We start from the raw sequence: 16,211 nt of genomic DNA on the forward strand, positions 1-16,211 counted from the left end.
AGGAATTGCGCCGTAAACTCATAATTTAAAGCGCTCCTTTCGTAATTTTAAATATATATATTTTACCTATATTCACACCTACTATTCGTCAATAGATAATACACATGTTCCATTTGTAATTTCATTAAACATTCGATGACATGAAAGACACTACGTACTTTTTTCTCGTGATTTCAGAAAAGAAACTACAACTCCCATGAGCCCCTACGTTGAGGAAGAGCTCAATTTCATATTTAGACGTGTTCAACTGAAAAAGGAGTTTGTGTGGAAGCAGAGAGACTTCCTTTTAAAAATAAGCCTCTGCTAATTTGCAAATATGCACAGATCAGAAACCTGCCTAATTAAGTGACACGTATACCGCCGGGTTTAGCTCAGCAGTGAAACCAACATGGGGACAGCTTTTGCCATTTGTCTTGTTTTTATCGGATGCTGTTCTAATGTGGTGTCTCTGGAGCTACTTGTAAGGTCAGTGACTAACTTAGACTCTTAATGGACTCACGTTGACTTGACTGCATGAAAGTTTTCACAGCTGCACTTATTTTTGTTTCGGTTTTCCACCGCTCGAGTTTTTGTTTCGGCATCGAGTTACGAGGTGTAGTTACTGTTGAGTGATACATTCTCATGTTTCAAAGGTGAAAAGTTATCAGTAAGGTGCTCATGAACTTAGAGAACTAGCTTTGTGTTCTTGTACTTGTACAATCCTTGTACATAAAGCGTATAAGGTACAGTTACAAAGTAGGTTACAGTTATGCTCTGACACAAACATAAATATAACTTTGCTCTTAAAGCATTTTACCCTTTATGATATCTGTCAGAGTTTGCATTGATCATGAAATATAATGTATACCTTCATATTTAACCTGAGTAAGTTAAAGTATAAAACTATACTTTATTCAGTTGTATTAATGGCTGGCAGTTGCAAATCTTGAAAATAAAACATTTATACAGTTGTGAAGAAACGTCCTAGAAAAAAAGTGGCCAACAATATCAATTAATGGTACAAACTACCCATATATTGTATACAAAACAAAGGCAAACCAGATGACAACTTACAAATACAAAAGAGCTCCAACTATGCACATTAATATATGATTTAAAACGTCGGTCTTGTGATAAATAATTCTCATTTATCTCCATACAAGAGTGGTTACAGTGTTAAATAATTGACAAAGCTTGAACTGTAGCAGAAACAATGCTTCTATGTTATTACATTACTTTATTACAAATGGTGACCAGAAGAAGATTGAGAAGTAACGTTATGTCGACATGTGTTTGGCATCGAATCTTTTTTGGTTTGATTTATTAAAGAGCTATAACTCTTATAACACTTCTAATCATTATTTGTTTTCTTGATAAATCATTCTGTGTACAAAATAACCAAGCCATTCTCCTGAAGCCAGGCGAGGTCACGCTTTCAAAGATTCTTGTTTTGTATGACCAAACGTTTTCCTCTGTATAACACAAATGTTTTATCTCATCTTAAGTGAGAACTTAATTCAGAAGATGTTGCATCTTACTGAATTATTTCAAAATATATCAAGATGTATTGTAACCACAACTTCTGCTTGAGTAACAAAAAAGCCAAGTCACATTTCCCTTCTGCCTCCACTTTTTTGTAAAGACATTATCTCCATATTATTTAGCCAAAATAAATCACAACAACCTTAAGACCTCTTTGTATTTAGGTATGTTTAGATATGTAAAATGGTTTGGTTTTCAACTCAATAATAAGTAAAAGCACCAGAGTATCCCATTACAAAGACTGGAGGATAAATAAACATAGTAAAGCTTGAAGTAGTCAGTGTTTCGCCTCCTCATCTTTACTCCACATGCTGTGAAATGTTGACTGTTGTTGTTTTGCTCTCCAGAGAGTTTCCAGGATGTGGAAACATAGTCACCTTCGCCCAGTTTGTCTTCATCGCATTTGAAGGTTTCATCTTTGAAACCAACTTTGGGAGGAAGAAACCAGCAATCCCCATAAGGTAAATAAAACATGTCATTGATGAGCTTTAAATTTCCTGCAGCAGAAAAAATCTCACTACAACAACAGACGATAAAACAAACCTGTTGTATCTCTCTATTTTCAGTAACTATGTGATCATGGTGACCATGTTCTTCACCGTCAGCGTGATCAACAACTACGCTCTCAACTTCAACATCGCCATGCCGCTACACATGATCTTCAGATCAGTAAGAGTCGATGTTTGCTTTTTGTCATTATCACATGAACCCCGCCCATCGCCTCCACCTCAGCCTGATCTCTGTGGCTGAGCTGCTGTCTTGTTTCTTTGCAGGGATCTCTCATCGCTAACATGATCCTGGGAATAATCATCCTGAAGAAAAGGTAAAGCTGCCTCCGCTGGCAACCGGCAGACCCTCCTTATAACAAATCTTAATTAGAATAGAGTGTAAATATTTCAAGAAAACAAAGGCTTATTTCAAGGGGAATATAAGTTGTAGTATGTCAAGAAAAAAAGCCCTATATAATGATAAAAAGGTGTAATTTTTTAAGAAAAATAAACGGGAAAGTCTGTATATTTAGGGTGCAGTTATATGTGTCTTTTCTTTTCTCCTCAGGTATTCAACGAGTAAATATCTGTCTATAGCTTTAATTTCAGCTGGTATCTTCATCTGCACCATCATGTCTGCCAAACAAGTGGTGAGTCCTCTGCAGAACATGACTCTCTATAATGAAACATAACAACGCTTGTTTTTATTCTGAGTTCTTCTTATAACATCACATCTGTTTTCTTATGCCTTAATGCCTCAAGCACTGTTTTCTCTCCAACACATGCAGCTGTAATATTTCTTTCAATGCATTTTGTTCCTGCAGAATGTGAGCAGTGATGGATCAGAGGAGCAAGGCTTTCATGCCCTCATGCACTGGTTATTAGGTGAGTTTTAAAGCTCATTTCATTTGGAATAAGGCAGCAAATTATGATTTCTTATTGTTTACTCTCATCAATTTTATATACAGGTATACTGCTAATGAAAATATTATGTGTATCATGTATGAATACTTAGGACAAATAAACTCGATTGGTTGATTTAACTCAAAAAATATATAAATATATTCAACACAAACAACCAGGAACATTAACAGGATGTCAGTTAAACAGAGTTCTCTTGTTGTTCTTTTGTGTTGTTTCAGGTATCAGCATGTTGACCTTTGCTCTGCTGATGTCTGCCAGGATGGGAATTTTCCAGGAGACGCTGTACAAGCAGTACGGAAAACACTCCAAGGAGGCCCTCTTTTATAATGTGAGTTTTTTTCTGCTCTGCCATGCAGGAAACATTCAAACATCTTCAGGGAAAATTCAAACTTAATTTGAGTTATTAAGTGACACACTCTCTCCTCTGTGTTTGCAGCACTGCCTGCCTCTGCCGGGCTTCCTGCTCCTCTCCTCAAACATCTATAACCACGCTGTCTACTTCAGTCAGAGCAGTGAGTTTCATCCATTCAATCGCCTAAGCTTTCCTTTTGTATCTTTCCTCACAGATGTAAAAAAATATCTTCTGTTCCTCAGCTCCTGTAGTTGTTCCCGGGGTTGGAGTGACGATGCCGATAATGTGGGTCTACCTCATGGTCAACGTCATCACACAGTATCCTGTCATAAAAACCTTACCTGTCCTTTGATTTATTTATGCATAGTCATGGTTATAAGAAGAACAACCACATTTTTGGTTCAGAAAATGTAGTTTTTGTCACAATTCTCTTAAATTTGAGTGAAACACAGTAAAGTTCTGCTTCTTGGGAGGCACGTTTGAAGTTGATGCCTATCGACATCACCTGTTTATCCGGGATTGTCCCAGTTTTAAGCTGGGTGTCCAGAGTCCTAGCAAATATTGTAAAACACTAAATTGTCCCGGTTTTCACCACAATTAAAATAATAATAATATACTTGTTTTCAGCGCTTACATAAGCGTTTATCATGTTCTGTCCCACTCATCATTACCTAACCCAATCAAAAAACACCACGCCTCTGAATTCAACACAGATTTGTCTGTTTGCATGTCAATCAATCAATGTGTGGTTGTCAGGGCCGTTGCTATGACGCTAGTGGCTTGATTTTTGATGTGTGCACAAACCAGAAAGGGGTTCCAACGTCCCTGCTTCTTGGGTATATCAAAATCATACTCTGGTTTACCTGCTCACAGCTGGCAAAGTTGTGATATCTGTCCCGCTGCAGGTTGAAAGACTGCTTCAGTTTAAGGAGTCACAAAAGCTAATGTTCAATACTTCAATACTTTGTTTCTTAGTCTCATTTACTGATCCGACACTTATCCAATTAAAGACAGGTCAGTGTTTTATTTGTCAAAGTGTTTGCACTGCAGTCTTACATTAAATGCTAATACACTAAAAAGTTATTTATAGGTAAAAATGGATATATCAGAAATACATGGTTATGTACTTTAAAATAGGAAACATACTAAAAAAAAAAAGCTTTAACAGGAAACTAAAAAATTGTTAGATATCACTTTTTAAACCTAATTATAGTACTAATAATAATAGCATTTTGTCCATATAGCAGCCTTTATACAGTTGGTGAAGCTCAAAGCGCTACGATTCAGAATCAAGAGAGACTAAAAACAGGCAAATTAAAACAAGTACAAACACTGCGTGATTAAACCAAGGGATCAAATTAATAATAGCAAAGTAAGCAGCAAATAAAGGTATGCTAAGAACAATAGAACATGTATAAAATAGAAATACAAAATAATAAAATATATAGTAGAAAAGAATAAAACAAAGGTAGAGTGACAGTTAAAAGAAAATGGCTGAATAAATACATTTTTAATTGTCGTGTAAAAATGTTTAAAGAGCTGGTATCTCTTATTTTTACAGTCTGGTGAAGAGAGCATTAACTGCCTTTTAATTAGGAACATATTCATGTTAATTATTCAAATATATCTGCAAATATTCCAGTGACAAAGCAAATCAAAACAGTTATCAAGTTTCAGTTTTCTTTCATATTTTCACTCTCTTGTTACAGACTTTAACCAGTATTTTTCAGATATGTTTGCATCCGCGGCGTGTTCATTCTGACCACAGAGTGCGCCTCACTGACCGTCACACTGGTGGTGACCCTGAGGAAGTTCCTCAGCCTCATCTTCTCCATCCTTTACTTCCAAAACCCGTTCACCGTCTGGCACTGGGTGGGGACGGCCGTGGTGTTCCTGGGCACTCTGCTGTACACGGAGGTGTGGAGCAGCGTGCGGGCCGCTCTGCGGGGACCTGAAGTCAAGGAGAAGAAGGCGGAGTGAAGAAGAAGAAGAAGAAGAAGAAGAAGAAGAAGAAGAAAGGACTGGTGATCGAGTAGAAAAAAACACCACTGTGTTGGACATAGAAATTGTTTTTGGTCCAATAACCTGCAGCCATTTTTTAGTCATGTCATTTAGTTTTCATTCTTACCGCAGTAAAGCCCTCTCACGCAAACACACTACAGTTTAATAGATAAAGCTGGTGGTATTCTTTATTTTCATAACTGCCAATAAATCTGAGGAAACGACCAAATATCAGCATAATCTGCTCATCTTGACCAGACATTTTCCTCACGAGGTGGTGGAGACCAAAACATAGCTAAAAGAGAGTCGACATAGGAAACTGCTGGATATGATGATAACAGTTTCATCATATCACCTTAAAGGCTGATGAGTGTAGAGCTGCAACGTTTAGTCAAGCAAGAGAAAATTAATTAGCATTTTTTTGTGGAATTTCATTTATAGAAAATATTTTCGGGGTTAGAACTGACAAAACAAGGACTTTCACGACGTGTAGATGAGCTTCTTTCACTGTTTTCTGATCCTTTTGGTTTACTATAAGATTTATCCGTTAAGAAAATAGTGAGGTAAATGGCCAAATCACTTTTCTCACTACAAATCACTATTTCTTGAAAAGGTAAAATAATTTGCTACAATAGTTACCCGAACTACTTTCAGCTGCGGATGAATACACAGCTGTTGCACTGATGAGTATTTACAGTAGAAGGAGGTGTTTAAACTTGACTCAAACAACATAGTGGTACATTGAGATACTGTATATCAGGGTAAGGGTACATGTGGATCAATCTGTTGTTTTCTGTCTTTTTATTATTGATTATTTGTTGATAATAAAAACAGAAAGAAAACACAGAATATCACCAGCTGTGTTTTACCTTCAGTACCTCGTTACCTGTCAAAGATGCAAAATCATGGTGCAACTTAGTTTTGTCTGTAATATTGTTTGAATATTTATTTTCTAAATGTGACAGGTAGTTTACTCTCCTGAATGTTTATCAGTAGGATTACAGTGACAACATTAATGCAATGTTGACTGCAGGAAGTGAGTCAGTATTTGAATATGCAGAGGGATTATTAATGAACATCATGTGGTAGCTGCACTTCATGTGTCAGATTGTCTCAGGTGTTGAACTAGTAATGTCAACAGAAACCATTGTACTATTCAATAAATCTCTACACTCCTTGCTCACTGACATTTAAATGATATTATGTATGATTATTAGTCTTCATGTTGAGAAGTCATTAGTCAATCACTGAAGTCTTGTACAATCAGAGGTTCTTCTACTTGAATATTAACATTTTATTCATCTGCTCCACTTTTCACTTCTCTACATGCATTTTTTTTTAAAATTACTTTACAGATTCAGATTTTTACTGCAAAATACAGTCAACAATACATTTTGACACACATTTTTTCTAAAATATATATAATAAAATAAATTGGGGTTTCACCTTTACTAGCAAATTAAAGCATCCACAATCATACTTTAATGGTATATATTAGCAAACGGGCAATTCTGCTAAATGAGTCATTTTTCTTTTGTACTTTTACTGAAGTACAAATGTAGGACTTTTACTGCACTGGGATCTTACCAAATAAGCTTCAGTTAGTTATTTTTAAGTATGATGTATAGTGTTTGTCTTTATGTGTTTTTTGTGATGTCATATGTCTTTGTATGTACATTTGGTATTAAATATTTTTAATTTCAATTTCGTTTCATTTGCTGTCCATCTTGACCGTTGAAGCGATATTGTATCTCACTTATCTTCCGGTACAATACATATTAAACAAAAGTCTTACTTAAAAGTACTTATCTCACCCCTGCTTAATCTAAAAATGTGTATTAAGCTGAGTAAAAGAACACTACAGTATTTACCTCCAAATTGTTGTGAAGTAAAAAAACAAAAAAAAGTAGCATAAATTGGAAATAGGCTACAAAATTATACAAATCTCAGATAATTTACACATTTACGTTCCCCAACAGAGAAATTCAGATTATAGAGTCTCTATAGTTGCCTTTTAGATAATTGAAAAAAGTAACACTACAGAATGTATTGTTTTGTTCGGTTTTTTGTATTATTTTATCAGGGACACAATGTTCCTTCATACTTTATTGACTTTCGAGACCCATCGACCAATCAGGAGACACGTTGTTGAGCGTCATCCAATAGGAGCTGCTCTTATTCGCCCTCGGTGGTGGGAGTGGCAGTTTGTTGCAGCAGCACGAGTAGATCTCAGTGAGCAGCATTAAATCCACGCTGTGTGGATTAAAACCTTATCAGTAAACACACAGGTTGTGGTGTGTAGCTGCAGGTGTGTGTGGATGGGGGGAAACAGCCCGAGTCACTTCTCCCACGAGGAGGGAGGCGGAGGAGTTACGTTTGTGAAGGGCATTCGGGTGAGTGAAAGCTCCGGCAGACTGTGAATGAATTTAAACATGGAGAAAGTGTTCAAACAAAAAGGTTGTGCACAGTTTCTGCTGAGGTGCTTCAGTCGCTTCTGCAGAGTGAATAAGCGTTAATATATCATCTGCACATCAGGTGCATGTTTAATTAAATGCACTAAATGCCTGTCATATGTGGAGTATTTGTCTCGACCCCATGTTTGTTTTCACTCCACACAAAGTCCATGCACTCCCCTCTGTGTGCGAGTGAAAGACAATGGTCGAGTGCAGCATACAAAAGAACCCCCATTATGTCATGAATCTATAAATATGCATAAAGAGGTAGTTTTCATAAACAGTTTAATTAAAGGAGCTTGAACTAGAACTTAACTATTTTAATAACCATCTATTCAATAAGATAAGAAACTTTATTGAAGCCCAATTAGGGAAACAATTAATCTGTTACATCATTCTCAACAAGCTTTCTAGCAAATGATGATTACTGTGATAATAAAGTAGGTACTTCATAGATTACTATAAGTGTTATATTATTTCACAATCTTGAAATAAATAAAGAAATATTAAAATTATTCAGTATGCATCGGCTGTGGAAGGTAAATTCCTTTTTGAGGAAACATTTTTCATCTATTCAATTCTTAATTTGTTTTTAATGTTCAAGCTGTAATGATTTCTTGTCCAAAGTTAAGATCAAATGTATTGTCCCACATAGGTATCCAGTATTTACAATTATAATGAACTTATTTCTCACTTTAAAATGCCTGGCTGTCCCATTTCCCTATAGGCTCATCTCACACTGGTGGTTCAACATTTAAGCTATGGTCGGATGTAAAGAAGTAGATTTACTGTTATTAAGTACAAATTTGTGTATTAAATATTACAGCTCCTGTGAGGAGTTTTTTGCTGGTTACAACAGACATAACAAACTGAATTACTCTATATGACCTACAAAAACAAACCAGACCATCAGCGGCAGGATTGATTATTTCTATACAGTTATTTTTAATGCCTGAAGCTGCTGGCAGGGGGAAGTGTCTGACGAAGCGATAAACTGCATGCTGCCTTTGTTTACACTTTCCAGGGCAAAAATTTAAAGTGAGTGATACATAAGACTGTTTAAAAAAGCAGGATGAGATTTATTTTTAAAAAACACTACTTAAGCATGAAAAGGACAAAATCAGCAAAGAGATAACAGGTACGGCTTTGTCCACAGGGGGCGCCAAAATCAACACTATCCAAAATATCCAATCCAATCCACTTTATTTTTATAGCACATTTTAGGTTACCAAAGTGCTGCACAACAGATAAAAACACAAAGTAAGTAAAATTCAAATTTTAAAATAAATATATAAAAAGTAAAAGATTAAAAAACACAGTAAAATAATATATATTTAGCATAAGCGATTAAGTATTTTCCATGTAAAAAATAAAGTGGATTCAGCTCAAAAAGTAGGGATTTGCTGCTTCTTAATAATGATGTTACATGGTATTAGTACTTACACACTACTACACTTTAATTTTTACTGCACCACCAGCAGGTGGAGTTCATAACGAGTTCTTCTCCTCTCTTGTCAGCTGTCGGACAAAGTCATCAACCGCATGAAGCAGCCGTCGAAGGTTGCCCAGAAAGTAACTCCTCCTCCACCTGAAACACCCACACCTGTCCCTGCCCCCTCTGTTGAAAACCTGTTTCCTCTTCTAACACCACCCCCTCCATTCATCGCTTCTCCAACTCCTCAGGAAGCCCCATCCTTGCCTCCATCAGTGGAACCTGTAAAACTCGTCCCTCCTCCACCTATAAAGTTTCACTCACTTCCTCCTCCTCCTCCTGCCACTGTGGAGCTTGCAGCCCCGCCTCCACCTGCAGAGCCAATAACTACAGCTCTGACCGACCCTGTTGTCTCAGCCCCACCTCCACCTTCTCCACAAGTAGAAGCACCCGTGGAGCCTGTATCTCCTCCTCCTCCACCCATTGAGGTTGAACCAGTAGTCCTGCCTCCTGTAGAATCCTTCATCCAACCTCATGTAGAGCCAGAAACGCCCCCATCACCACCCAAAGCCGAACCCGTTTTGGAGGCTTTTGTCCTACCTCCACCTGTGGAGTCATCCCTGGCAGCTGTAGCTCCACCTGAACCTATAACTCCATCTCTGCCCTCTGAACTTGTGAAAGAAACCCCGCCAACTGCTTTCGAACCACCTGTTGTAGCTCCTTCTGTTGAACCTGTTGTCCTACCTCCACCTGTGGAGTCACCCCCAGCAGCTTTAGCTCTACCTGAACCAACACCTCCCACTGTTATCGAACCCATTGTATCTCCATTTGTTGAACCTGTTGTCCTACCTCCACCTGTTGAAACACCCCAAGCAGCGGTAGCTCCGCCTGAAATCTTAGCTCCATCTCTGCTCTCTGAACCAACACCTGCAACTGTTACTGAACCTCCTGCTCTGGCTCCTTCTGTTGAACTAGTTGTCCCACCTCCACCTGTTGAGCTGACCCCAGCAGCTTTAGCTCCATCTCTGCCCTCTGAACCAACAGCTCCAACTGTTATCGAACCCGTTGTAGCTCCATTTGTTGAACCTGTTGTCCTGCCTCCACCTGCCGAGTCCTCCCCAGTGGCTGTAGCTCCATCTGAGTCTTTAGCTCCATCTCTGCCCTCTGAACCAACACCTCCAACTGCTTTCGAACCACCTGTTGTAGCTCCTTTCATTGAACCTGTTGTCCTGCCTCCACCTGCCGAGTCATCCCAAGTGGATGTAGCTCCATCTCTGCCCTCTGAACCAACACCTCCAACTGCTATCGAACCTGCTGCTTTTGCTCCTTCTGTTGAACCTACTGTCCTACCTCCACCTGTGGAGCTGCCCCCAGTAGCTTTAGCTCCACCCGAACCTTTAGCTCCATCGATACCCTCTGAAATCTTGGAACCAATGCCTCCAACTGCTATCGAACCTGCTGCTTTTGCTCCTTCTGTTGAACCTACTGTCCTACCTCCACCTGTCGAGCTGCCCCTAGCAGAGATAGCTCCACCCGAACCTTTAGCTCCATCGATACCCTCTGAAATTGAGACTCCAACACCTCCAACTGCTATCGAACCGGCTGCGGTAGCTCCCGCTGTTGAACCTCTTGAACCTGTTGTCTTGTTGACGCCACCAGTGGAAACACTCCAACCTCCACCCATTGTTGAATCTACACCAGTTGAACCAATAACCCCACCCTCTCCTGTTGAATCAGCTCCAGTTGAAGCTGTAGTTTTACCTCCGCCACAAGAGGAGACGACTCATGTGGAGCCTGTAGTTCTTCCTATTGTGGTGGAACAAGTGTCTCAGTTGGTGGCCCCAGCTGTCGATGCACCACCTCCATGTGAAATGGTCCCACCTCCACCTCCTCCAGAGCCAGTGGCAGCTCTGGCTGCTCCAGAGCTCACTTCTCCACCTTGTCACAGTCTGGAGCTGGCCGTCGTGCCTGCTGATGCACCTGTGAGCGAACCCCTCGAAGATCCTCTTGCAGCACCTCCACCTGAACCAGCTCCACCTGCTGAGGAGCCCACAGTGATGCTGTCTCTGCCGCCGGTCGTTGAGGATGAAGCACCTGCTGTCGCCTCCGTGGCTCTACCTGCAGCAGGTAAACTGATCACCATGATTGTAGAGACAGTTTAAGTCGGCTTATTTCGGTGTTTTTAACAAATGAGTGTTGTTTGGATGCAGTTTTGTCTGGGACCCCCGAGGAGGTGGAGGAGGAGTTGAGGGAGAAGATCAAAGAGGAGATGCAGAGGAGTCTAGAGGAGGAGATTAACCTGAAGAGACAGGAGCTGCAGCGACAGTAAGGAAACATTACTGCAACATGTTTAAATGAGTTCAACCAGATCTGATCATGACTTTCAGGGACGATTTTTGTGTCTTTGTAAGATAAGTTATAAGTAAATAAGTAAACATACCTCTTTATGCATAGTCAAACTGCAGAGGTTAGTCAATAAATCCATCATAACTTCAGATAAAAAGTGCCAAAATTTCAAACTATTTAAAGTGATAATCTTGATAATTTTCATGTCAATAAATGTCTGTTTAGTCACTATCCGAATGAGGTAACACAATGGTGATTGAGCCGATGGCCCACTGATGAAAGCCTTTGCATTTGCAGTATTTAGTTCTATTACAGACTGGGTGTCTGTGGCGACTTTAGCGGAAAAATCACAAGCAGCTCCCAGTTAGTGATCTCCCGGCAGTGGTTGGTCTGCCAGAGAGGGTAGGCGGAGCTAACACAACAAACACACTTTTGTGTAAAGCGGCTGCTTTTCCGGTCTCTGTAAGTGTTGCGAGTAAACAGTAATCTACTATGGCTGAACAAACAAAGAAAAGATCGATGACTACAGATACAACTTCAACAATGAGTGAAAATCCAAAGAAAAAGAAACAAACTCGACGCTCAGATGAAGGCAAACATTCTATAAAGGAAAGCGACCGTCAGCCAGGAAAATCAAGAGTTACAACCGGAGCCAACCGTTGCGACATGACTTTCAACATAAATAAGTGGCACCAGATGCTTTATCACTCACAAGCAATAATTAAACTGTACAGAGAGGTGCATCTATGCTTCAAATGTTTCAGATTATAATCAGAAACTTAAGGTATGAGTAGAAAATGATTAATGATAAAATTGCATAAAATATAAGGCTGCACCAAATGATCAGTTTCATTAACACTTAACCATCTAATGTCAGATAATTGTGAAAAATGTTTCCCAAGTTTATTTCTGCCCTAAAGTCCTTTTTACAGTTGATAGTGTTTGAGAGGCTGAAACCAGAAATGTTTGGCAGTTTTACTTGGAAAAAAGAATTAACAAAAGTTATTCCTTAAAATGCAGTTGAAGAACTTCTGTCATTCACTGAAATGACATGTTTTAATTCTCTCTGCAACGAGAGAGTTTAAAATGAGCTCTGTGTGTGTGTGCTCGTGTGCAGGCTGGAGGAGATGAGGGCTCAGGCTGCAGCAGAGGCCAAAGCAGCCGCTCAGGCTCAGGTGGACGAGCAGGTGAAGAAGACGCTGGAGGGGGAGAAGCCGGCGTACATGGAGAACCTGACGGACGCCATCATGAAGGAGCGGATGAAGACAGAAGATCAGAGGCTGATGGTGCAGCTTTATGTGAGAACATGCAAACATACATGACCTGTACATGTGTCAGGATCTCTCTTTAAACATGGAACTCTTCACTCCTCTTAATGTGCCTCTCTTTCTTTCTTTGCCCTCTCGCCTTGTTTCAGTGGATGGAGGTGAAGGTAAGATGGGAGAGAATTTATTCATGCATGACTCACTTTTTCACTTTCCCTCTGCTCTAATCGGCGCTAAGACGGCTGCTGCACAGCTGTGTTCGCTGGGAAAAAACATTAGGAACAAGTAATTTGTGGAAATCTAGCACCAGGATCTAATAAAAAATGAACAATGGCTTGTTGTATTGGCCTGATTTTGCTGGTTAAAGAGGTGCAACGATGTGATTATAAACATCTTAAACCCACACAGGCTCATCAGCTGGAGGAGAGGGAGAAATCTTTGAGGAAGCGAGACGCTCTCTACAAGGAACATGTCGCAAAACTGGAGACAAAGGTGAGCCACACGTTTCCCTTCTTACATCTCATTTTAGCATAAGATGCATTAAAAGTGTCATCTTTATTGAAGTTATTTACTGTAGTAAAAGTTTAAAGCAATATTTTTGCGATAACAATACCATAACTAACAGAACGTGAAAGGGGTCCCTTTTGAGTTATCACCTGAATCTGCTGCTCCTTTCAGCTCTATGAAGTTTTATAGAACGTTTCAGCTCATTGTTCATTTGTCTAGCCCTCAGTTTTACTGTGTTGGTTCACTCTCACCGCTCTCATAGCAAAGCAACATTCATTAGAAAATAGGCTCTAAAAGCTGACTGTATTCTGTCTGCTCAGCAGCTAACAGGAGACAAAAACAGGGCGCTAAGTCGCTAACTAGACTCTTCTCCTTTTGGTCCGCAGAGTCCCAGCTCTTTCCTAAACACGTCTGCACTTAATGATATTGAAGCTATTGATGATGATGATATCAATGATGATATTTAGGGTGTTGTTGATGATGATTTCAAAACTAAATAAATAATAATATTTTGCTTTTTTATGCCCTGTGCACTGCCTGTCAGCACCAGTGTCCGATCGCACTTGAAGCTGTTTGTTGGCACTTACTGACTTTGTTCCCTCCTGTCTTGATCGTTGCTTGTGTTGTATTAACTCTCAGATGTACGTTGCTTCGGACAAAAACGTCTGCTAAATGAAATTGTAACATTGTAACAATTAGCAACTAGCTGGTAAACATAGAGGAATATTTAGCTGCCAAAATGGCAGATTTATTTCTACGGAGTTGTTAGACACCAAAAACAGAGCTAGAAGAGGGATAAGATTTGACTCTTAGAGGTATTATAAGTAGGATTTTTCCTTGGATTTTGTCAACAACACATACGAACTGGGCCCCTCCTCCTGGGCTCTTCGTCACCAGAAGCTCACTCTCACTCGGTCGTGTCAGAACACGCCCATCCCGTTGAGCTAACACCGACAGCATCACGGTTAGCTTTGCGAAGAAGGCCTACTCTGCATCGCGCTGTCGCCATGTTCACCGGTCTGAATGGGGCCCAGTTGCTAATTTGAACCACTCCCACACTCACCTATACGCTGTGATTGGCTCAGGGAACCACAACAGCGCCCCTCCTGAAAACGTCCCGTGCAAAGCAAAATAACGGAATAGATGCGGAGGGAAGGGTCTCACAGGGATCTGCACACACACTCACCAACACTCATGAGTCATGATTTATATTATATTTGTAAAAGTCTATATATATATATTTTTTTTTTTTAAATCCTACTTATTATACCTTTAAATGTTAATGTGTGTTGTCAGGCAGCTTTGGTTTGATCACATTTGAGTGCCAACTTCAGCAAAACAACCCAAAATGTGTCGTCAGATTTTCATTTAAGCAAGTGACAAAAGCTCAGACGAAACACTAATAAAAACAATCTCTCCTGTGAAAATAACCAAAACAGTTCAAAGTGATTATATTGTGTTTAGGTAGAGCCTCATTGCTCACAGTATGGGACGATTAAGAAATTATGATTATTATCCCTTTTTAAGCTATATGCTTTTTTTTAAAGTAGCTAGAGAAGGAGCAAAAATAACTTAAATACTAGAAACTCGACTCGACTGTTTAATGCAGCTGTGATATATTTTGACCTTGACCTTTCCATGTTTTTTCAGTGTACTGAGTTTTACAAGGCGACTGCTGAGAGCTTCCAGAAGGGCAAAGAGGAGACTCACAACCGCTTTGCGTAAGTTCAGGACACTGTGTTTGTATAGATGCAATAATTAATGCACGTTGTAATAACCTAGTCTGAATAATGTAAGGTAATGCATGCACTGACATGTGTTTCAGGACACAAGGTCTTTACCGCCATTATAAGCAGCTAATGGGCTAGTTTGAATGTGGTATTAGCTACCCAAAGCTACATGATGTTTGGATATTTGCATGTCTGTGTTTTTCTCTCTCAGGCGGTTCAACATCCAGCCGGTGTGCGGCGACCTGCAGAGTCAGATTTTAAAATGCTACAAGGAGAACGCAGGAAAGACTCTGTCCTGCTCCAGCATCGCCTCGGCCTACATGCAGTGCGTGGACAATGCCAAGAAGGTACGACTTCATATATATATTTCAAATGATTTCGCTCTTTGAGTCGTTGTTGGTGGTGGGATTTTAACATATTTCTCCTCTCTGTGGGCAGAATAAATTGAGCCCTGGAGGTTAACGTGACGAGGACGATGACGTCTGACAGCTTTATTACTTCAGGAGAATAAACTACAGCCTTTACTGGAAGAAGGAGTGCCATACACCCACACACTTGTCTGGTAATGGTGTCACAAACATTAGCAGCTTGGCCTTTATCTTTGGTGCCATGTTTGCAACCTCTCTGGTTCTCGGGATCATTTTTAAACCAAATGTGCCGCAACAGTAACAGACGGATCAGTGCATTTTGAGAGTTGTGCAACAAAGACGCAGGAGATTTAAGTTTGTCTAAGCGGTTGGTTGGATTGAAGCACGGTATTTTATATGATATATATATACACGATACACTGAATGAGATCTGGTTAATCTTTGTGTGCCTTGAAGAGAAAGACAATTATCTGATTGCAAACGCACGAAAGAACAATTTTATGGGAATGAACGTTTGAAGAATCAAAGACCTGTATGTGTTTTAGGTTGCTGTACTGTACATACATTGTTTCAGGGATCATTTCTGGTGCATGCAAATAAATAAAAATATAAATAAGTCTCAATAAACTTTGTTGTTAAACTACATAATGTGTGTGTGTGATGACCATCAGCAGTGAAGACCACAGACAATACCAGACTGAGTACATGTAATAAAATGTTTATTATTTTTGTTTCTCAATATATACAACAGACACTTCCCTCATCAACAGAACTAAGATTCACCCTTTTTAAGGCCGAAACATAAAACATCACTTACTGCGTAA

The 16,211-nt window shown here is 39.6% G+C and overlaps 2 protein-coding genes across 3 annotated transcripts; both read left to right on the forward strand.

Moving 5' to 3' along the window:
* Positions 1–255: 255 nt before the first annotated feature.
* Positions 256–5,850, forward strand: slc35b4 (solute carrier family 35 member B4). Its single transcript, XM_069686556.1, has 10 exons — positions 256–465; positions 1,869–1,982; positions 2,088–2,190; positions 2,295–2,344; positions 2,578–2,659; positions 2,834–2,894; positions 3,152–3,261; positions 3,370–3,445; positions 3,528–3,603; positions 5,016–5,850. The coding sequence occupies exons 1-10, from the start codon at positions 389–391 to the stop codon at positions 5,263–5,265; spliced, it is 999 nt and encodes a 332-aa protein (XP_069542657.1). The 5' UTR covers positions 256–388; the 3' UTR covers positions 5,266–5,850.
* Positions 5,851–7,567: 1,717 nt separating this feature from the next.
* Positions 7,568–15,993, forward strand: chchd3b (coiled-coil-helix-coiled-coil-helix domain containing 3b). Of its 2 annotated transcripts, XM_069686678.1 has the most exons (9): positions 7,568–7,679; positions 9,258–11,298; positions 11,382–11,496; positions 12,635–12,815; positions 12,935–12,949; positions 13,191–13,274; positions 14,940–15,010; positions 15,231–15,366; positions 15,458–15,993. In XM_069686678.1, exons 1-9 carry the CDS (start codon positions 7,605–7,607, stop codon positions 15,479–15,481), a joined length of 2,742 nt encoding a protein of 913 aa, XP_069542779.1. In that variant the 5' UTR covers positions 7,568–7,604; the 3' UTR covers positions 15,482–15,993. The 2 variants fall into 2 exon arrangements, with proteins under 2 accessions (XP_069542779.1, XP_069542780.1); XM_069686679.1 differs by lacking the exon at positions 12,935–12,949.
* Positions 15,994–16,211: the final 218 nt, after the last annotated feature.

This window comes from Semicossyphus pulcher, unplaced genomic scaffold (genome assembly GCF_022749685.1).
Source record: "Semicossyphus pulcher isolate SPU_LCO1_2020_fin unplaced genomic scaffold, fSemPul1.0.p SCAF_8, whole genome shotgun sequence".
Classification (NCBI taxonomy): Eukaryota; Metazoa; Chordata; class Actinopteri; order Labriformes; family Labridae; genus Semicossyphus; species Semicossyphus pulcher.